The 19,760-nt window shown below is 59.8% G+C and overlaps 3 protein-coding genes across 9 annotated transcripts; all 3 read left to right on the top strand.

Annotated features, from left to right (window-relative positions):
• Positions 1-1,792: 1,792 nt before the first annotated feature.
• SLC20A1 (solute carrier family 20 member 1) lies at positions 1,793-10,567 on the top strand. 2 transcript variants are annotated; one of them, XM_005496519.4, is made up of 11 exons: positions 1,793-1,974; positions 2,117-2,572; positions 2,660-2,800; positions 2,899-2,984; positions 4,188-4,284; positions 5,825-5,944; positions 7,441-7,689; positions 7,774-8,323; positions 8,570-8,755; positions 9,006-9,090; positions 9,910-10,567. In XM_005496519.4, the coding sequence occupies exons 2-11, from the start codon at positions 2,257-2,259 to the stop codon at positions 10,069-10,071; spliced, it is 1,992 nt and encodes a 663-aa protein (XP_005496576.2). In that variant the 5' UTR covers positions 1,793-1,974; positions 2,117-2,256; the 3' UTR covers positions 10,072-10,567. The 2 variants fall into 2 exon arrangements, with proteins under 2 accessions (XP_005496576.2, XP_026654532.2); XM_026798731.2 differs by lacking the exon at positions 1,793-1,974 and having other exon boundaries at positions 2,013-2,572.
• Positions 10,568-11,426: 859 nt separating this feature from the next.
• LOC102060710 (cytosolic purine 5'-nucleotidase) lies at positions 11,427-16,212 on the top strand. 6 transcript variants are annotated; one of them, XM_074559066.1, is made up of 18 exons: positions 11,428-11,587; positions 12,025-12,098; positions 12,184-12,301; positions 12,380-12,475; positions 12,561-12,652; positions 12,743-12,800; positions 12,914-13,007; positions 13,128-13,181; positions 13,270-13,353; positions 13,508-13,549; positions 14,011-14,118; positions 14,270-14,336; positions 14,421-14,591; positions 14,765-14,816; positions 14,899-14,959; positions 15,081-15,257; positions 15,372-15,473; positions 15,573-16,212. In XM_074559066.1, exons 1-18 carry the CDS (start codon positions 11,499-11,501, stop codon positions 15,618-15,620), a joined length of 1,587 nt encoding a protein of 528 aa, XP_074415167.1. In that variant the 5' UTR covers positions 11,428-11,498; the 3' UTR covers positions 15,621-16,212. The 6 variants fall into 6 exon arrangements, with proteins under 6 accessions (XP_074415168.1, XP_074415170.1, XP_074415167.1 ...); XM_074559068.1 differs by having other exon boundaries at positions 12,184-12,277; XM_074559071.1 differs by having other exon boundaries at positions 11,441-11,669.
• Positions 16,213-16,902: 690 nt separating this feature from the next.
• Positions 16,903-19,133, top strand: LOC141731850 (cytosolic purine 5'-nucleotidase-like). Its single transcript, XM_074558913.1, has 10 exons — positions 16,903-16,908; positions 17,304-17,380; positions 17,459-17,554; positions 17,640-17,731; positions 17,822-17,879; positions 17,993-18,086; positions 18,207-18,260; positions 18,349-18,432; positions 18,587-18,628; positions 18,966-19,133. Exons 1-10 carry the CDS (start codon positions 16,903-16,905, stop codon positions 19,116-19,118), a joined length of 756 nt encoding a protein of 251 aa, XP_074415014.1. The 3' UTR covers positions 19,119-19,133.
• The last annotated feature ends 627 nt before the right edge of the window (positions 19,134-19,760 follow it).

The following is a 19,760-nucleotide window of genomic DNA, read 5'->3' on the forward strand; positions in this document are numbered from 1 at the left end:
AGTGGTGTGCGCTTGTATTCTTTCGTGTCCTATAGTGACATCCCATGTCACCCTATGTACCTGTGGCTGCACCTGCATGCCCAGTGCTGCTCCCCAGACGTGCCCCTACCCCTGCAGGGGTGCAGACACACCTGGATCCCTTCCCAGCTTTGGGGGTACAGGGTTATGGCATCTGGGGGCCCACAACATGGATCCTACCAGCTTCATCCAGGGACTCCTGTCGGTTTCCTCCCCAGGTCACGCACCTAGGGCAGGAATGTGGAGTGGGGACAGGGAAGGGTGTGGGCTCACGCCTGCTAATGCTTTGGGGAGCTGAGAGTGCAGGGGGTCCCCAGGCTGAGGTACACATCCCTCCTTCCCCCAGGCCCAGCTGTGGCTCTGTGCAGGCAGTGCTGCACCTGGCCCTGTGGCCCTGGGGACACAGGGCCCGCAGGGACACGGGCTGGACTCTGCTCGGGTGACGCAGGAGCAGTCATGCAGCAGGGCTGGGGCAGCCTGGCCGCTTCTCCGGGCACCAGGGGCCACCTGCAGCACTGTGTCCCCATGACGTGGCGGTGTGCCAGCCCCAGCTGCTGACCCGTGCAGTGGCACAGCCCCTGGCCACACACCCCAGCTTCCTGTGCCGGCTGACCCCTGCCCCGGGGCTGCCTCTGGGCACTGAGCCGTGCTTCCTGCTGGGCAACGATCACCACAGATGGGAAGGGGAGAGGGGCTCCCCCAGCTCAGGACACACGTGTGCCCCCAATGTGGGCCTGGGCATGTGGGGCTGGCTGTGCACACACATCCACAGCTGCTGCACGCCGAGGGTCTCACCACTGCCGTGCCACCCAGGCTGGGGGGACCCTGCACGACCTCCTGGGAGCCTCCTGGGACCTTGCAGGATCCCCTGAGCTGCCACACTCAGCTGTGGATCTGGTGCAGTGGTTGATCCTGGGGGGAAATGGTTTCAGTCCCCACCTGTGGTCCTTGCCAGGCCGGTGGGGACTCCTGGGCTGGTGCTGGTCTCAACCAGTGCAAGCACAAGGCCTGTGTGTGATGCCAGTTCAGAGATGGAGTGGGACTGAGCACACTGGAGAGGGACTGAGCCACACTGGAGAGGGACTGAGCACACTGGAGAGGGACTGAACCACACTGGAGTGGGACTGAGCCACATTGGAGTGCCAGCCCCGTGGCCAGTAGCTCCTTGCCCACCTGGGCTGGCACAGGCTGGTCATGCTGGAGCTGAGCAGAGCAGTTCCACACCTGGGCCAGCCCCACATCTGTGCCAAAGCGAGTCGAGCTGTGCTGCAGCCCAGTCTTGGCCCTCACACCTGCTGGCCTGTGCCCGTGCCACACTGGAGCAGAGTCCACATCGGTGGCAAGCCGTGCCAGATGTGCCCGGCCAGGCCATGCTGTGCCAGCACCGGTGCCGGACCATACTGTGCTGGTGCCGGGCCATGCCATGCCATGCCATGCCATGCCATGCCATGCCATGCCATGCCATGCCATGCCATGCCATGCCATGCCGTACCGGTTCCGATGCCATGCCGTGCAGGTTACGGTGCCGGGCCATGCTATGCCATGCTATGCCAGGCAGTGCTGGTTCCGGTGCCGGTTCCGGTGCTAGTTCCGGTGCCGTCCCTCCCGAGGCACACCGGGTGCGCACGTGGTTCTCCGGCGCGCTGCCCGCGCGGGGGGGCGGGGCCGGGCTCCGTCTCCGTGCTCGGCGCTGCCCAATGGCGGCGCGGCCCCGCCCCCTCCCCCGGAGCGCGGGCCAATGGGCAGCGAGGGCGGGGCGGGGTCGGACGGGGCGGGGCCGCGGTCACGCGGAGGCGGGGGGCGGTGTTAAAGGCGCCGCGCGCTGTGGCCGCCTTGGACCGGGCGGCGGCACCGAGGGAGGGCACCGCATCCGAGCGGCACCGCATCCGAGCGGCACCGCACGCGGCTGGGCATTTCCGGTTAGCGCGGCACGGCACGGCCCGGCCCGGCGCAGCGGTGAGCGGCGGTGACGGGCAGGGGCGGGCCCACGCACGCATGGCGGCGGGAGGGGGCGGTGGCGCGCGCGGGAGCGGCCGTTGCCGGCGGCGGGAAGGGCCGGTTCCGGTGCTCGCCTCGCTCAGCTCTGTCCTTCCCGCAGGATGAGGAGCGACCCGGACCATGGCGCGGCAGCCGGCCCCCAGCCCCTGCGACCCACGGGCCCCTAGGACGTCGCGGTGTCCCCGAGCCCTATAGCGATCCCTCTATTTAATTTTGCACCTAATTTATTACCCCATCGCCATGGAGTCGACCCCCGCGGTGCCCGCCGCCCCGATGGCCGACTTCCTCTGGATGCTGGTCCTGGGCTTCATCATCGCCTTCGTGCTGGCCTTCTCTGTCGGGGCGAACGACGTGGCCAACTCGTTCGGCACGGCCGTGGGCTCGGGGGTGGTGACCCTGCGGCAGGCCTGCATCTTGGCCAGCATCTTCGAGACGGTGGGCTCCGTGCTGCTGGGGGCCAAGGTCAGCGAGACCATCCGCAAGGGTCTGATCGATGTCAAGATGTACAACAACACACAGGAGCTGCTGATGGCAGGCTCGATCAGCGCCATGTCCGGTAAGGAACGGGGAGGTCACGGTGGAGGGGCACTGTGTCCCGGGATGCCCTGGTGATGGCTTTCTTAGCAGGCTGCTTCTTCTCCAGGATCTGCTGTGTGGCAGCTGATGGCTTCATTCTTGAAGCTCCCCATTTCTGGAACCCACTGCATCGTTGGAGCCACCATTGGCTTCTCACTGGTGGCCCAAGGGCAGGAAGGTGTCAAGTGGTCTGAGTTGCTGAAGATTGGTAAGTGCAGCAGCAGGATCACCCCAGACACGGACCCCGTGTGTCCCTGGGCTTCCTTTTCCAGCAGCAGGATGCTGATTGTGCCTCCCACTTTCTAGTGTTGTCCTGGTTCATCTCACCCCTTCTTTCGGGCATCATGTCTGCTATCCTGTTCTTCCTCGTCCAGAGGTTCATCCTCTGTAAGGTAAGGGCTGTCTGTCCTGTTTTCTGATGTTTTGGGGTTCTGGGCTGCTCTTAGTGGGCTTGTTGGTTGGCTTATGGCCACCAGTGTTTCTCCTGGCACATCCTGGAATGTCTGTGCTGGCATCAGGGGAGCCCTTTGGGAGCTGAAGACTGAGAAAATGGGGCCTGTGGCCACTCCACAGAGTGGACTTGGAGGGTTTGGGGCATCACCTTCCCTCTGAAACGTGGGAGTTGTCTTGCCTGGCTTCAGCAGGAACAGCCCTGTTTCCCAGTAATGAAGTAGCTCAGAATTGATAAGACCAGAGCTGTCAGCTGGGCTTTTCCAAAATCCTGGTGTAAGGGGCTTTTTTTCCATGGGGTAGGCTGCAGGTAAAGGTATTTATCCACAGCCATGGCATTCCTCAGCTAGGAGGGACAGAATTGTTCCCAAGGCTGGGGAAACCACATTCCTGAGACCCTAACTATGCAGAGAAACTCCAGTATTTTTTTCTGCATATCTCAGGTTAAATTCCTTTAAGTTTTACCTCTAACAATTGAAGAGATGTTAAGATCTTATCAGTGGCAGCCCTTTAGAACAGCTCAGCGTCACCACTGTCACAGTAACCTTGTGTAACCAGCCTCCCAAAGCGTGGCTGGCCCTGTCACGCTCTGTCCTGGTGCTCGGGCTGCTTGGCATTCAGGGAGGCTTGGTGTGCTTGTCCTGATGCCAAATCCCAATTGCTGGGCAGCAGTGGGGATTAAACACTCCTTCTGCTGGGGTGAGGGCCTTGCTGCCAGGTATGTGGTCAAATAAGCTCCTTTGTGACTAATGGACTTTTTATTTTGTTCAAGTCAGCTGAAAAGGGGCAAAAGCTTTGGAAGTTATTGGAGAGTTGAAGGAAAAATGTAAGTGGAGGTGGCACTTTGGGGAGCCAGGGAAAGGATTCAGAAGCCAGGTAGCGATGAGTTGTTCCAGGCCTGGGAGTGCTGGAAGCCTTGGCTGGGCCTGCCCTAGCTCTGTGGGGAGCCTTGTGGGATCCAGGTGTTGTGGGACCTCCTGCCCTCCATCTGACTGGGGGCTGTTCCCTAAAGGCTGTTGGGAGCTGTTGTCTGTAGGCGACTGAGGGCACAAACCCCTTCTGGAGAGGATCTGTTGCTGAGCTGCTCCTGGGCTGCTGCACAGCCCCCGGTGTGCCTCTCTGCAGCACTGCTCTGTGTTTTCCAGGCAGATCCTGTTCCCAATGGCCTGCGAGCTTTGCCCGTCTTCTACGCTTGCACTGTGGGAATCAACCTCTTCTCCATCATGTACACTGGGGCGCCCTGTAAGTGCACAGCAAATGCTTCAACCTGAATTTTGAAATTCTTTCCAAAGCCTCCATTAAATGCACGATTTACCCCTTTTTTGCTTTACAGGGCTGAGATCTCCTAGAAGGCGGCTGGCCTGTGCCGGTTACGGAAGGCGGCAGGCTAGCCTGCACTGTCTGGGCTAGGTAGTTGCCCAGCCAAAGAGACCTGCTCAAACTAAACTCCTCCAGACCTTTCTCCTTAGACTTCCCAGGACTGGCCAATAACATGGCTTCCCCTTCCCTTCTCTTACCTGTGCTAAAACTCAGGTATCTGCTGGCTGCCAGCAGTGGGGCTAGGAGCAGGGATGGGGCTGCGCCTCCTGCTTCATCCTGTCCCTAAAAACAAGCTAATTACTCTTGTCCAGAAGAGCTGGCCTGTGTGCTGCAAAGTCTGAGCTTCAGGTGGAAAAGCCAAGCTAGGATGCTGTGTGGCAGGGGACAGGTCAGAAGCAGGACTGAGGGAGGGCTCAGCAGGGATAGGTGGATTTGCCTGCAGAGCCAGAGGCTCCGTCACCTCCGTTGTTTGCTGGGATGACTCGGCCTGAGCTGTTTTCTGGTGTCAGCGTGGGTTTCCTGTTGTGCAGGAGCCTCTGGAGGTGGGATGTGGGCAGGCAGTGCTGGCTCTGGCAGGGTTTGCTCTGTAAACAGTGGCTGGAAAATTTTTTTGAGGGATGTCAGCTTCCCCTTCCCTGGGCTCTGCAACGTGGGGGAGAGGAGGACAGGCCTGCAGTGGTGCTGCTGGGGGCACTGGGGCTGCTCCCAAATCATTTGATCAGTTGGCATGTCCAAAATGGATCTGTGTTGATCCTGAGCCCTGAACTGCTGAGTGAGCTCTAGGTTGCTTGAGCACAGGGTTTGCAGGCAGACCTGTGCCTGCTGGAGGTGTCTGGACTGCTTCAGGAGCAATAAGGCGCTGCCTGCAGCAGCAAATGCAGGATTTGGATAGTCACAAGCACCCGATGCCCTGCCTGGGCTTGTGTGATGCTAGTCCTCTGCTCAAAGTCAGGCTGCCTGTGAGAATGCTCTTAAGTGGGTCATGTATCACCTCAGATGCCATGAAGCCTAAATTGCCATTGACTCCTGGAGCAAAAGAGCTGCCCTCCCCAGCAGCTGCAAGGGCTGAAGAACTCCAGGGTGGGACCAGCCCAGCGTCTGTGTCCTCTCCAGAGCAGGGAAGCAGCACTGGCGCTGCAGCAGCCACACTGGGAGGTGTTTTTTCCTTTGACATTGCAGCAAATGAGGAGACAAGAGCTGTGTGGAGCCCGGGGCACGCACCACTCTGTACAGGGCTTGGCTGGGGGAAGGGGCTGTGAAGGGTCAGCTGCTGATGGGAATGTGACCTATGGGGCTGAGAGCATAGGTCAGTCATGGCTTCCCAGCAGTGCTTCTCCCTGGCAGGTGGATTAGCTCAGGGCTGTTGCAGGTGATGGTGAGCCTGTGCCTGGGAAAACCAAAGTCATATATCGAGGAGGGTTTTGCCCAGAGGTTTTCAAAGATCCGTTGTTTTATTTCCTAGTGCTGGGCTTTGACAAACTTCCTCTGTGGGGTATCCTCCTAATTTCGGCGGGGAGTGCTGTTGTCTGTGCTCTCGTCGTCTGGTTCTTTGTATGTCCGAGAATGAAGAAGAAAATCGACCGTAAGTACCATGTCCCTCTGCAGTCCTCGGGAAGGGCACGCTCTGCCTGACCCACTTCTCTTCCCAGTGGGAGATCCCATTAGCTGTGGGGCTGTTATTAACAGAATCCTCCTGTTCACTCGGGGATTAACCTGCTCTGAGTCACTGGGGCACTCAGCGGGCTGGGCTCTGCGTGCTCCTAACCCAGGCACCCAGACCCCCCCAGGAGCAGCTGTTGTGCTGCTGAGCAGTGTCTGGGGCTGATTGATCTGCAGGGTGGTTTCTCCTGGAGCTGTGGGCAGTGTCAGACAGCTTGTCCCGCTCTAATAGAGGAGAGAGAAGGCAAGAGACAACGAGCCTGTTGTAACCTTTAATCTTCTCATACCTGCTGAGCAATCCTTGGCCTGGCTGATGCAGATCACAAGTTTAAAGCTGATGAAATCCTTTGCCTGTAGCAAAAAAACCCAAAACACTCTATTGAAAGGCATCCAAAGGATCAGCCTGGAGCTCTGCCTCCAGAGCAGTACTTGGAACTGCATGTGGTCCTGAATATCAATGATGTGTGCAGGCTGGGGCCTTGGGAGCTGGTGATGAGGGGATGTCCCTGTTGTGCTGGTGTAATTGGGGTGTGACTAACAGCTTTATGGCTGATCTTGACAATCCTCCAGCTGTTTAACTCCTGCCTGTGAGGTGAGGTGGGCTCTTCTGCCTGTCAGGCATGCTATGCTCCCTGCCTGCCCACAGCATCCCTGGGAGGAGGTGGGCATGCAGGGAGAGACAGCTCTGCTAGGACTAGATGCCAGGATGGAGAGTTGATGCCACAACTCAGCCCCTGAGGCAAACAAAGTGACAGGGAAATGGTCATGTTTATGACAAGAAAGTGGTTTTGGTTGTTGTCTGAAGGAGCTGACCTCATGTTTTCACCTGGAGAAAACATGCTGTTACTGTTAGAGGCCGAGGAACAGCCTCAGGTTCCACAGCTTGGTGCTGCTGGTTTGGCTGCCCAGCGTGGACAGGAAACCAGGCTGCCTTTTGGGGGTGGAGACCAGCTCCTGTTTGGGTTTGTCATCTAGTGGAAGCTGGAGAGGAGCCCAGGCTGGAGCTGCTGGGCTGGTAGAGGAGCTGGGCTCTTCTGGGCGCCTCTCTGTCAGCTTCAGGGGTCATAGCCGCTCCAGAAGTGGGTCCAGAGCATCCCACTGCCCACAGGGATGGGACAAACATGGCCCAAAGAGGAACCTCTGCACTAGACGTTACCGACATAAAAGCCCCATAATGGTGTTCACCACACCTCGTGTGGGTGGAGGTGTCTAAAAATAGGGGATGAGCTGGCTTAGATGATTTGGCTGTTGTGCCTGGGACAAGGTGTGACTGTCCAGCAGTTTCCAAAGTTCAGGATGTGGAGGAGCTGTAAATTTTACTTGGCTGCCATAAATCTGAGTGGCAAGGGGTGTGGGCTTGCTGCTGGCATTCGGTGCAGTGGTGGAAAGGGGTTTGATGGCGGCTGCCCCTCTTTGCAGGAGAGATAAAATCAAGTCCTTCTGAAAGCCCTTTGATGGAGAAGAATGTTTGCCCAAAGGAGGAGCAAGAGGAGGTCAAGATGTCCTTGGAAGATGCCAAGGGCCCTGCTGCTGATGCAGGGTCAGCCGTCCCGCCCCGGGCAGCGGGGGAGGAGAGGATGGTCTCCTTCAACCTGGGGGAGCTGGAGGAGGCCCCAGAGCAGGAGAGGCTTCCCAGCCTTGACCTGAAGGAAACAAGCATTGACAGTGGTGAGTAGCAGGGGGTGATTGGGGTGCTGAGAGTCCCCCAGCCCAGGCACCCCGTGGTGCTAACCCCGCTGTCCCCCCTGGCAGGAGCTGTGCGGCTGCCCAACGGCAACCTGGTCCACCTGAGCCAGGCAGTGGGCCACCAGCTGGGCTCAGGGGGGCAGTACCAGTACCACACTGTGCACAAGGACTCCGGCCTCTACAAGGAGCTGCTGCACAAGCTGCACCTGGCCAAGATGGGGGACTGCATGGGGGACTCTGGGGACAAGCCCCTGCGGCGCAATAACAGCTATACCTCCTACACCATGGCCATCTGTGGCATGCCCCTGGACTCTCTGCGGGCCAGGGACGTCGAGGAGGGGGAGAAGCTCAGCTGGTCTGTGGTGGACACAAAGAAGAGGGTCCGCATGGACAGCTACACCAGCTACTGCAACGCAGTGGCGGACGCACACCCGGCTGCAGACGTGGACCTGAACACAGCCCAGGCAGAGCTGGGGGCCACTGACCGCAAAGGCAGCACCGGCTCCCTGGAAGAGTGGCACGAGCAGGACAAGCCTGAGGTGTCTCTGCTCTTCCAGTTCTTGCAGATCCTCACAGCCTGTTTTGGCTCCTTTGCTCACGGTGGCAATGATGTCAGGTCAGTGGAGTTGTGGGAGCCAGGGATGCTGCTAGCTGGGGCTAGTGCTCACAGAATCATGGAATTACAAAATAGTTTGGGGTGGAAGGGACCTTTAAATACCTTGTTCCAACCCCCTGCCATGGACGTGTTCCTCTTGACCCGGTTGTTCCACGTGCCATCCAACCTGGCCTTGAACACTTCCAGGGATATTCTATCTTTCCAAGAGCCTCTGGCCCTCTAGACCAGTTCCTCTTTCTCTTCCAGCAACGCCATTGGGCCCCTGGTTGCACTCTTCCTGGTCTATCAGACGGGCGATGTGGCTACCAAGGTGGCAACTCCCATCTGGCTGCTTCTCTATGGGGGTGCAGGGATTTGCATTGGCTTGTGGGTCTGGGGAAGGAGAGTCATCCAGACGATGGGGAAGGACCTGACTCCCATCACACCATCCAGGTAAGGGCTACTATGGAGCAGAGGGGAGGCTCTGTGCAGCCTAAGAGCTGCGTTCTGCTCCAGGAGCCCCTCTCCATTCTCTCCTGGGGGTTTCAGTGGTGGAGCTGGGGTGTGTGGGGCTCCAACACCTTTCTGCATCCTGGGGGGTTCATCTGGGGGCTGCAGAGGCAAGCAGTGCTGCCTTGAGCTGAGCCCACGGTGTTTTGGGGTATCCAGTGCCCCTATTCTGATCTGCTCTCTGTTCCTGCAGCGGCTTCAGCATCGAACTGGCCTCAGCACTGACGGTGGTCATTGCCTCCAACGTCGGCCTTCCAATCAGCACAACTCACTGCAAGGTAGGAGGGCTACCAGGGGCATGGCTTTGGCTTGGTGTGAGCGCAGAGTTCCCAGCTCTTGGTGCTCACAGGGCTGAGCTGTGTGGGAGGCCCCACTCTGGGCCACTGGCCACTGTCAGCTCCCAGCTCTGCCGCTTGAATCTCAATGTGAGGTGACAGCGGCTGCCCAGCCTCGGGTGGGCCCCTGGGGCACTTGGGAGGTGATGGCAGAACAAAACCCCTTTCATGGTCCCCTAGGCTCTTGCCAAGAGGCCATGGGAACCCTAGTGTTGCGGGATCCTGGTCCTGTCACCCCTCTGTGTTACAGAGCTTGTAAGGGTTTTCAGGGTGAAGAGAGAGGCGAGAATGTTGACCTCATGTTCAGAAGGCTTGATTTAATATTTTATGGTATATATTACATTATTACTGTGCTAAAAAGAATAGAAGGAAAGTTCTCAGAAGCTACTAAGCTAAGAATAAAAAAGGAATGAATAACAAAAGAGCTCGGTCTTTGATTGGCCCTTAATTGTACACATCCAACATGGGCCAATCACAGGTGCACCTGTTGCATTCCACAGCAGCAGATAACCATTGTTTACATCCCTTTTCTCGGGCCTCAGCTTCCCAGAAGGAAAAATCCTAAAGAAAGGATTTTTATGAAAATATGTCGGTGACACCTCTGGGCAAGCAGCTCCTTGCCCTGCACTCCCTGCCTGCGCTCTGTGCGGTGCCCACAGGCCGGGGCAGGACCCAGGGCTCTGCCCGAGGGGTGGAGGAGTGCGTGTTTGGGGGGTGCAGAGGGCTGCCCTGGTGCTGAACATGCCCCGGCTCCTCGTGCAGGTGGGCTCAGTCGTCTCAGTGGGCTGGCTGCGCTCCAGGAAGGCGGTGGACTGGCGCCTCTTCCGAAACATCTTCATGGCCTGGTTCGTCACCGTCCCCATCTCCGGCCTCATCAGCGCTGCCATCATGGCTGTCTTCAAGTTCGCTGTCCTGAGGGTGTGAGGGCACCAGGGTCCCACTGCTCCTGCTTCCCACTGCTGTCCTCCCTCGAGGAGCCACCGAGGCTGCCTGCTGTGGGGTGGCAGCTGCGCCCATCTGCGCATAGTGCTGTCACTGAAGTATCTTTTTTTTTTTTTTAATATAACTGTCTTGGCGCTAACATTGTGGGGGTGCGCTGCCAGGGCTGTATGTGCCCCCAGGTGACCCCCCTGATCTGCTGTAGCTGTAGATAAGCAGTTACTGGGGGCCACTTTCTCACTTCTACCGATCCCCTGGCGGTGATTTTTGGGGGAAGGACAGAGGTTGGTCCTTGCCTGCCCTGGAACAAAGGGCCGGGGAGTCGTGGGGTGCCCCTCTTGCAGGCTGTGCAGTGTTCAGCTTTGCCTCCATTGCGTAGTGCTGTGGACACCATCCTGCTCGGGGGCCCGGGGGTGCTGCCCTCTGGCCCCCTGTCACTGCTGCTACCTCGGACTTAATAAAAGATTTCCTTGGGATGCCAGTGCTGCCTGTGGTTCTGGGGATTTTGGACACGGCGGGGGCCCCAAATGCTGCCCCACAGCCCTCGCTGCCTTGGCCCTGAGCCCCAGGAGAGAGCTGGGGACAGAGATAAGAGCTCCACGTGCCGCCTGTATCACGGGAGGGGCGGTAAACAGCCCTGCGCTGGGGTTATCGGCGCCCTGCACCTGGGGGCGGCTCCGGCCCGCTGAGGGGAGATGTGTGGTGGTGTGTCCGGCCTTATCCGTGCCTCACAGCCCTAGCGCAGCAGCTGCCCCGCAGCCCCTCCATGTGCCGTGGGCTGCTCCCTCCCGCCTGGGTCAAGGCCGGGCCGGGCCCCGCGTCAGCGGCTTCGGGGTGTCGCAAGAGCCCCGGGAGAGGGCCCGGGGCCTTGGGCACACGGAGGGTTCGGGAGGCGCTGAGTGGGGCCGTGAGGGAGCCCCGGGCGGGGGCAGCACACGGAAGGTTCGGGAGGTGCCGTGTGGGGCCGTGAGGCAGCCCCGGCCGGGGGTCGCTGTGTCCCCCGGGTGTCCCCCGGGCCGGGCGTGCCCCATCCTCCCGATCTCCCCGAGTAAGGCCGGGGCGGCTCCGCGGGGCGGCTCTGGGGCGGCGGCGAGGCCGGGCCCTGACCCCGGTTAATGATTCGCCGTTGGGCAAACAGGGCCCGGGGCTGCGGGCCCAGCCGGGGGGCACGGGGGCAGCGAGCCCCGGTGAAGGGGCGCGGTGAGCGCTCCCCGTGTGAGGGGCACAGACAGGAAAGGGTGTCCGTAGCCCGGGGGGAGCACGGGGGAACGGCTGCCCCGGCCGGGGGTCACGGCCCCGGGGTGCCTCGGCCCCGTGCCGGCCGTGCCGCACGAGGCGGGGCCGGGAGGGCGTTGCCGCAGGGCCCCCCGTTAAAGCGGCGGCGGCTCGAGGCGGCGGCGGAGGCGGTGGCGATGGGCAGCGAGGGTCAGCGGGGCCTGGCGGCGGCCCGGGGTCCCGGGCAGGGTGACCCCCGGGCCCTGCGGAGGGACTGCCAGCACCGGTGCGCAGGGGACCGCGGGGGCACTGCGAGCACCCGGGGGCAGCAGCAGCGGGGCTGCGGGGCGACGGCTGCGGGAGGACAGGTGGGGAGGGGAGCGGGACCCCGATCAAGGGCCCCGGGCCTCAGGTAGGGGACCCTTGCCGCAGCGGGAGGGGGCAGAGGCCCTGGTTGCCATGTCGACATGCTGGGGTGGGAGCAGCTCCGAACAGGGGCTTACTGTTCCCCCTCCCTCCTCCAGCTCCATTTCCAGCTCCACAGCCCGTTTTTCTGCTCCAGTAACTTGCTGTGGGGCCCCTGGGCCGGGATGAGCGCACAGCCGTCCCAGAGAGCACTGACCAGGCACTGGGATAGGGAAACACGACCCCATCTCTTCCTCTGTGCCACCCCCAGTCCTAAACCTCTCCTCACCCCATAACTCTCCCCTTGGTCTCCCCCAGGATCTTCGTCAACCGGAGCCTGGCGCTGGAGAAGATCAAGTGCTTTGGCTTTGACATGGACTACACCTTGGCCAGTGCGTTTTGTGCGGGCCCTAAGGCAGGGTGGGGCAGTGGTGGGATTCCCCCAGCCCCAGCCCACATCCCCCTTCCACCATGCAGTGTACAAGTCCCCTGACTATGAGGAGCTGGCTTTCGCTCTGCTGCTGGAGCACCTTGTTGCCATCGGGTACCCTCCTGAGATCCTGGCCTACAAGTATGACCCCACCTTCCCCACCCGGTCAGTTTGTGGAGGGGGTCCCAGGGACGGCAGGGGAGGGCAAGGCAGCCCCCCAGCACTGACAGCTGTGTGGTGCAGGGGGCTGGTATTCGATGCCCTGTACGGGAACCTGCTGAAGGTGGATTCCCATGGGAACCTGCTGGTCTGTGCCCATGGCTTCCGTTTCCTCAAGGGGTGAGTCTGGGAATTCACCACCCCCGGGGCAGGAGGACATTGGAGGTCCCCCAGGGTGGAGTGCAGCTCCATGCTCCCTCCCCAGAGCCGAAATCCTGCACTATTACCCCAACAAGTTCATCCAGCGGGATGACATGAAGCGCTTCCACATCCTCAACACCCTCTTCAACCTCACAGGTGAGTGAGAGCCCCCATTGTCCTGGCCCTCCCACCACCCTGGGGTGCTGTCCCACCCTGCATCCCTTCTCACGGCCCCCTTCCTCACAGAGGCCCACCTCTATGCCTGTCTCGTGGACTTCTTCACCAACTGCTCCAGATATGTCAAGTAAGAGGGAGGTGGTGGCTGGGGGCTTGGTGTTGGATCAGACAGGTGTCGATCTTGGGGAGAGCTTCCCTTAGCAGGGCAGCCCTTTCACATTCCCTTCCTGCCTGTTGCAGCTGTGACACTGGCTACAAGCACGGGAACCTCTTCATGTCCTTCCGCAGCATGTTCCAGGATGTGCGCGAGGCCATGGACCACGTCCACCTCTCGGTGGGTGCAGGGGGCAGGGGGCTTGGGCTGGTGGGTGCTGGCAGTGCTGGGGTTTTCCCACCACGCACCCCCTGGGAGCTTTTAGTGGTGGTGGCCAGCCCCACCCCATTCCTCCTGCAGGGCTGCCTCAAGGAGAAGACGCTGGAGAACCTGGAGAAATATGTGGTGAAGGATGTGAGTTGTACAGACCCTAGGGACCCCTCTTCACTCTGCGCCCCTCAGTCACCTCCACGCTCCCCCTCACTGACTTGCCCCTCACTAGCCCCGTGTGCCGCTGCTGCTGAGTCGCATGAAGGAGGTGGGGAAGGTCTTCCTGGCCACCAACAGTGACTACACCTACACTGACGTGAGTAGGGGTGTCCCTGTCCCCCACCTGCGTGGATAACTGCCCTGCACGGTCCCCCCTGCCCTGCACGGGGGAGGCAGAGGGGCTGTGCTGAAGCACAGGCAGGGTCTGCCTTGCCTGGGGGCAGCAGTGATGATGCCAGATGTCCTTGCAGGCCATCATGTCCTACCTGTTTGACTTCAGCAATGAGGACAAGGTGAGTCTGTCCCCATTGTGGGCTGCCTGGGTATTGTAGCAGCAGGCCCCTGAACAGGGTAATAATTAGCATTGACTCCATGATTCCAGAAGGCTGATCAATCACTTTCTTATACTATACTGTATTATACTGTGAGAAAACCCATCACCCTTCAGACAGTCCAGACAGTCCAATACGGCTTTTTCCAGATTGAATCCAAACACCATCACCGCAGGCCAGTTAAGAAATCACCCCTTGTTAAACAAATCTCCACAGCACATTCCACATGTTCACAACAGCAGGTGCAGCAAGTGAGGATAAGAACTGTTGATCATTCTTTTCTCTGATCTTCTCACAGCCTCCCCCAGCACAGTGCCTGGGAAAGCTGTGCCTGCTGCTCTCCGTGGAGAGAGCCCCAGCCACAGGTGGGGGGGCACAGGGTGCCATCAGCACCCTCCTGCTGACCCCCTCCCCATCCACAGGCTGATGTCCCACGGCGGCCCTGGAGGTCCTACTTCGACCTGATTGTGGTGGACACCCGCAAGCCCCTTTTCTTTGCTGAGGGCACCGTCCTGCGCCAAGTGGACACGGTGGGCACCTCTCCCCTGCTGCAGGAGGGGTGGGCACTGACTGGGCCCTGAGGGGGCTCCTGTGGGCACAGCAAGGTGGGTTCATGGCCGGTTGGCCACCAAGCAGGCAGAGGTGACAGTGTCCCCATCCTGGGGTGCTCTTGTCCTGTAGGACACGGGGAAGCTGCGCATTGGGACGTACACGGGCCCCCTGCAGCACTGTGCTGTGTACTCTGGTGGTAAGCACCCAGCTGGGCTCTCTAGGCTCTGCGGGCAGCAAGGGGGATGTGCCCACCCCTCACCCTGACCCCTGGCTGTCACAGGCTCGTCAGATGTGGTGTGTGACCTCCTGGGTGTGAAGGGCAAGGACATCCTCTACATGGGGGACCACATCTTTGGGGACATCCTGAAATCCAAGAAGCGGCAGGGCTGGCGCACCTTCCTGGTGGTGCCCGAGCTGGCCCGAGAGCTGCAGGTCTGGACAGAGAAGAGTGGTGAGCAGTGCTGGGCTGGGGACACTGACTTTACCATGCAAGGGGAGGTGTCTGGAGCCTCCTACACCCCTGGATGGCAAAGCTGCCTCAGTGGGCCATGCCCGGACGCTCTGTTGGTCATGCTGGGCAGTGGGTGATGCCCCTGCACTGAGCTGGCCCTGTTGCCCTTGCAGAGCTGTTTGAGGAGCTGCGGAGCCTGGATCTCTTCCTGGCCGAGCTGTACCAGTGAGTTGGTTGGGGTGGGAGACAGGCAGGGGTGGGAGCACACCCTCCAGGTGAGCCCTCAGCTGGGTCTGTTCCGTTGCAGGCACTTGGACAGTGGCAGCAGTGAGCGCCCAGACATCAGCTCCATCAAGCGCCGGATCCAGGTGACAGCCAGGGCACTGTGCCTCCTGGCACACAGCTTAGCTCACCCCCCTGCCACAAACTCCTCTGTGGAGGGCCCCCCAGGAGCTGCTAGCTGCCCTGACCGTCCTGCTGCACCCACAGAAAGTCACACATGAGATGGACATGTGCTATGGGAAGATGGGCAGCCTGTTCCGCTGTGGCTCGCGTCAGACACTCTTTGCCAACCAGCTGATGCGCTACGCAGACCTCTACGCTGCCTCCTTCATCAACTTCCTCTATTACCCCTTCAGCTACCTCTTCCGGGCTCCCCCTGTCCTGGTAGGCAGCCCTCAGGCCCTGCTGGTCACCCACTGTGCCTCAGTTTCCCTCCCTGCCTGAGCGGGCATGGGGCTGGTGCCAGCCTCTCTCTGTGAGCCTTGTCCCCCCCCACAGATGGCTCATGAGTCAACAGTGGAGCACTCTCACCGGGACTCAGGGGATGCCGGAACTGCCCTTCCTCCCTGGCTGGCCCAGCATGGTGACCCTCACCAGCAGGTGGGTGGCAGGAGCACAGGGGCAGAAGGACACGGGCATCCTGCCATGCTGACGCCCTTGGGGTCCTGTGCCCACTGAGCCCCTTCTGCACTGCCTCAGGTCCCGCAGGACTCCAGTGGGGAGGAAGAAGATGATGGAGAAGCCTGAGCACCCCCCAACTGCCATGCTGCCCACGGGAGGACATTCAGTGGCCCTGGACCACTTGCGCTCATGGCCAGCTGCCACCTCTGGTGGCCACACAGGATGGCTGGTGGCCCTGACTCCTGGTCCCTGTCACATCTGTCCCCTGTCCCTGGGCAGTTGGGACCTTCTCCTGACTCTGCCCAGAGCCAGGAGAGGCTCCCCCTCCCCCCCCCCTCCAAGGCTGCTAGCTCCTGCCCGTTTAATTCATATCTGCCTGGTGCCCCTTGAACTCATTCCTCTCCCACCATCTTATTGCCAGCCTGGGGGCATCCAGCACCAGGGTGAACGGGCAGTGCCACTGCTGCAGCATCCCTGGCAGCCCCACTGCAATAGTTGGGCTCCCAGCACCGAAAGCCCCCTGCCCCTTTAGCCTCTGGGCCTGGCCATGAGCACCGCAGTGCTGGGTGGATGGGGTGGGGCTCTGCAGGTGACACCTGCTCCAGGGGAACCCCGTGCACCTGCTGTTCCTCTTTTCTTCTTTCTACCCGTTTCTATTTATAAAACACCCTCAAAACTCCTGGCACTGCCGAGACATAAAGTTGGTTTTAAAGGAAAACTGTTTTGTCCCTGCACCTGAGAGCTGGGGGCAAAGGGCAGTCCCCCAGTCCTTGTCCAGCAGCTGGGGCAAGCACAAGCCCCTAGGGAGAAGGTGGCAGCCCCGAGCTATCCCCAGCTCTGCAGAGGGGCCAGGCCAGGAGCACTGCACAGAGCAGAGCCACCCCGTGCCATAACTGCTCTGAGACTTCTGCCAGCATCCCTGGCTCAATGGAGATGCTGAGCCAAGGCTGAGGTTGGGAGAGAGCAGGAGAAGAGCGTGACAGGGCCAGGAGCACTGCCTGCTGGGACTGGGTGGGTGACAGCAGGGCTCCCCCACCTTCCACAGCTGCAGGGTGGTCACCGTTCACAGCAGAGAGCACCTGCCAGTGTGGGAAGATGGACTGGAGAATAGAGACAGTGCTGAAGGCAATCACGCCCCTGACAAGTTGCAGCTGTACTAATTACCAAAGAGTAGGAGCAGACCTGCCCTTAATTGGCCACAGCTGTTTCCAATACAGGGTGACTGTTAAAAAAGAGTAGGTTAGCTAGTTGAGAGGAGAGTTGGAGTTTGTTAGCTGTGCTGAGGGATGGGAAGGAGTCAGCTGGCCATGCAGAAGGAAGAGAAAAGGAGTCACCGTTGTGAGGAGCTGCCCGTGGGAGCTCCCAGAGAGAAGGCAGGAAAGTTTTACAGTAAGATAACAAAGTGGCAATGACAGTCAGTTTCCATGCACCGTGGTTGGTGCCAAGCACCAACACCAACAAGGGTGGCCGGGACGGGGATGGGTCCCAACATGCCAATCCCCTTGCCAGTCTCTTGCTCCTGCCTACTCCGAGTGCAGGGACTGCACCAGTGGAGGCCTGAGTGCACTTACAGGGCTCATCAGTCCCCAGAATCCCAACCATGTCTGGGAGGTGGGGCCTGGCCTGCTGCACCCCAAGGTCCTCCTCAACCCTTGATGCTGCTGCCCTGCTGCCAGTCTCTGCACAGAAGCTGCTGGGGCACTGCAGGGCCCGCAGCGCCTCAGGCAGAGCCATTGCCACCACCTGTGCCTCAGACACCTGGGCTGCAGATATCCCTCTCAGGAGGGGCCATACAGGTGTGCCAGGTAGGGCACAGGGCACCTTGTTGCCATCGGGTACCCTCCTGAGATCCTGGCCTACAAGTATGACCCCACCTTCCCCACCCGGTCAGTTTGTGGAGGGGGTCCCAGGGACGGCAGGGGAGGGCAAGGCAGCCCCCCAGCACTGACAGCTGTGTGGTGCAGGGGGCTGGTATTCGATGCCCTGTACGGGAACCTGCTGAAGGTGGATTCCCATGGGAACCTGCTGGTCTGTGCCCATGGCTTCCGTTTCCTCAAGGGGTGAGTCTGGGAATTCACCACCCCCGGGGCAGGAGGACATTGGAGGTCCCCCAGGGTGGAGTGCAGCTCCATGCTCCCTCCCCAGAGCCGAAATCCTGCACTATTACCCCAACAAGTTCATCCAGCGGGATGACATGAAGCGCTTCCACATCCTCAACACCCTCTTCAACCTCACAGGTGAGTGAGAGCCCCCATTGTCCTGGCCCTCCCACCACCCTGGGGTGCTGTCCCACCCTGCATCCCTTCTCACGGCCCCCTTCCTCACAGAGGCCCACCTCTATGCCTGTCTCGTGGACTTCTTCACCAACTGCTCCAGATATGTCAAGTAAGAGGGAGGTGGTGGCTGGGGGCTTGGTGTTGGATCAGACAGGTGTCGATCTTGGGGAGAGCTTCCCTTAGCAGGGCAGCCCTTTCACATTCCCTTCCTGCCTGTTGCAGCTGTGACACTGGCTACAAGCACGGGAACCTCTTCATGTCCTTCCGCAGCATGTTCCAGGATGTGCGCGAGGCCATGGACCACGTCCACCTCTCGGTGGGGGCAGGGGGCAGGGGGCTTGGGCTGGTGGGTGCTGGCAGTGCTGGGGTTTTCCCACCACGCACCCCCTGGGAGCTTTTAGTGGTGGTGGCCAGCCCCACCCCATTCCTCCTGCAGGGCTGCCTCAAGGAGAAGACGCTGGAGAACCTGGAGAAATATGTGGTGAAGGATGTGAGTTGTACAGACCCTAGGGACCCCTCTTCACTCTGCGCCCCTCAGTCACCTCCACGCTCCCCCTCACTGACTTGCCCCTCACTAGCCCCGTGTGCCGCTGCTGCTGAGTCGCATGAAGGAGGTGGGGAAGGTCTTCCTGGCCACCAACAGTGACTACACCTACACTGACGTGAGTAGGGGTGTCCCTGTCCCCCACCTGCGTGGATAACTGCCCTGCACGGTCCCCCCTGCCCTGCACGGGGGAGGCAGAGGGGCTGTGCTGAAGCACAGGCAGGGTCTGCCTTGCCTGGGGGCAGCAGTGATGATGCCAGATGTCCTTGCAGGCCATCATGTCCTACCTGTTTGACTTCAGCAATGAGGACAAGGTGAGTCTGTCCCCATTGTGGGCTGCCTGGGTATTGTAGCAGCAGGCCCCTGAACAGGGTAATAATTAGCATTGACTCCATGATTCCAGAAGGCTGATCAATCACTTTCTTATACTATACTGTATTATACTGTGAGAAAACCCATCACCCTTCAGACAGTCCAGACAGTCCAATACGGCTTTTTCCAGATTGAATCCAAACACCATCACCGCAGGCCAGTTAAGAAATCACCCCTTGTTAAACAAATCTCCACAGCACATTCCACATGTTCACAACAGCAGGTGCAGCAAGTGAGGATAAGAACTGTTGATCATTCTTTTCTCTGATCTTCTCACAGCCTCCCCCAGCACAGTGCCTGGGAAAGCTGTGCCTGCTGCTCTCCGTGGAGAGAGCCCCAGCCACAGGTGGGGGGGCACCCATCACATCTAATCTTAACAGGCATTATAACTCCCCAGGATTTTCCTGGGAAGCTGTGAGAAAACCTAGATAAAATATTTAAAATAATTATTATCTCTCTTTCCACACATGTTGTTTACAGATACGATTTTCCGGAGTTTGCTATTCCTAATTCATCAATAGAGTGAGAGGTTTTTACTCCAGAACCAATCCAGCCTTGGTTTAGCGAGTCGGGTTATAAAAGCTGCACCGTTTCCTCCGTCCAGCGCCTCGGATGATGATTCTCCACCTCTGCCGAGCGGAGTCTCTGCTCCGTCCCTGACTCAACGGCGAGCCCTGCAGAGCCCGCGTGGAAGCGCAGCCCTTCGGCACCGGACGCCTCTCGAGGTAAGGCTGACTGCGCCGCGCGCCGTTTGTCCCCTTGGGATCGCGGGCATCGGCCCCGGGAGGCCGCGAACTGAGTAAGGGACGGGTTTTCCCAACGCAGCAGACTGTCCGTCTCTTGGAGTGGGAGCCTGCTGAGGAGTGGGTTTTCCTTAAAAACGGGGAAGCAACATTGCACAGATGAACAGGTGACTGTTTCTGGGTGGAGGAATCTGATAGCTCTCATGAGACTCCCCGTCTCTGATCAAGCACTTTGCGATCTTTTTATTTTGGGCCAAAATCACGGATCCACGGCTCAATGGAGATGCTGAGCCAAGGCTGGGGTTGGGAGAGAGCAGGAGAAGAGTGTGAT

This window comes from Zonotrichia albicollis, chromosome 26 (genome assembly GCF_047830755.1).
Source record: "Zonotrichia albicollis isolate bZonAlb1 chromosome 26, bZonAlb1.hap1, whole genome shotgun sequence".
Lineage (NCBI taxonomy): Eukaryota > Metazoa > Chordata > Aves > Passeriformes > Passerellidae > Zonotrichia > Zonotrichia albicollis.

What these genes read in the sequence shown, in the direction of transcription:
- LOC102060710 (XM_074559066.1), top strand. Translation starts at nt 11,499, where the DNA reads ATGGGCAGCGAGGGTCAGCGGGGCCTGGCGGCGGCCCGGGGTCCCGGG. An exon ending in AGAAATATGTGGTGAAGGAT is followed by an intron (nt 13,182 to 13,269) that starts GTGAGTTGTACA and finishes GCCCCTCACTAG; the next exon opens with CCCCGTGTGCCGCTGCTGCT. An exon ending in TCCGGGCTCCCCCTGTCCTG is followed by an intron (nt 15,258 to 15,371) that starts GTAGGCAGCCCT and finishes CCCCCCCCACAG; the next exon opens with ATGGCTCATGAGTCAACAGT.
- SLC20A1 (XM_005496519.4), top strand. Translation starts at nt 2,257, where the DNA reads ATGGAGTCGACCCCCGCGGTGCCCGCCGCCCCGATGGCCGACTTCCTC. An exon ending in CATGTACACTGGGGCGCCCT is followed by an intron (nt 4,285 to 5,824) that starts GTAAGTGCACAG and finishes TTTATTTCCTAG; the next exon opens with TGCTGGGCTTTGACAAACTT. An exon ending in TCAGCACAACTCACTGCAAG is followed by an intron (nt 9,091 to 9,909) that starts GTAGGAGGGCTA and finishes CTCCTCGTGCAG; the next exon opens with GTGGGCTCAGTCGTCTCAGT.
- LOC141731850 (XM_074558913.1), top strand. An exon ending in AACTGCTCCAGATATGTCAA is followed by an intron (nt 17,880 to 17,992) that starts GTAAGAGGGAGG and finishes TGCCTGTTGCAG; the next exon opens with CTGTGACACTGGCTACAAGC. An exon ending in TGGACCACGTCCACCTCTCG is followed by an intron (nt 18,087 to 18,206) that starts GTGGGGGCAGGG and finishes TTCCTCCTGCAG; the next exon opens with GGCTGCCTCAAGGAGAAGAC.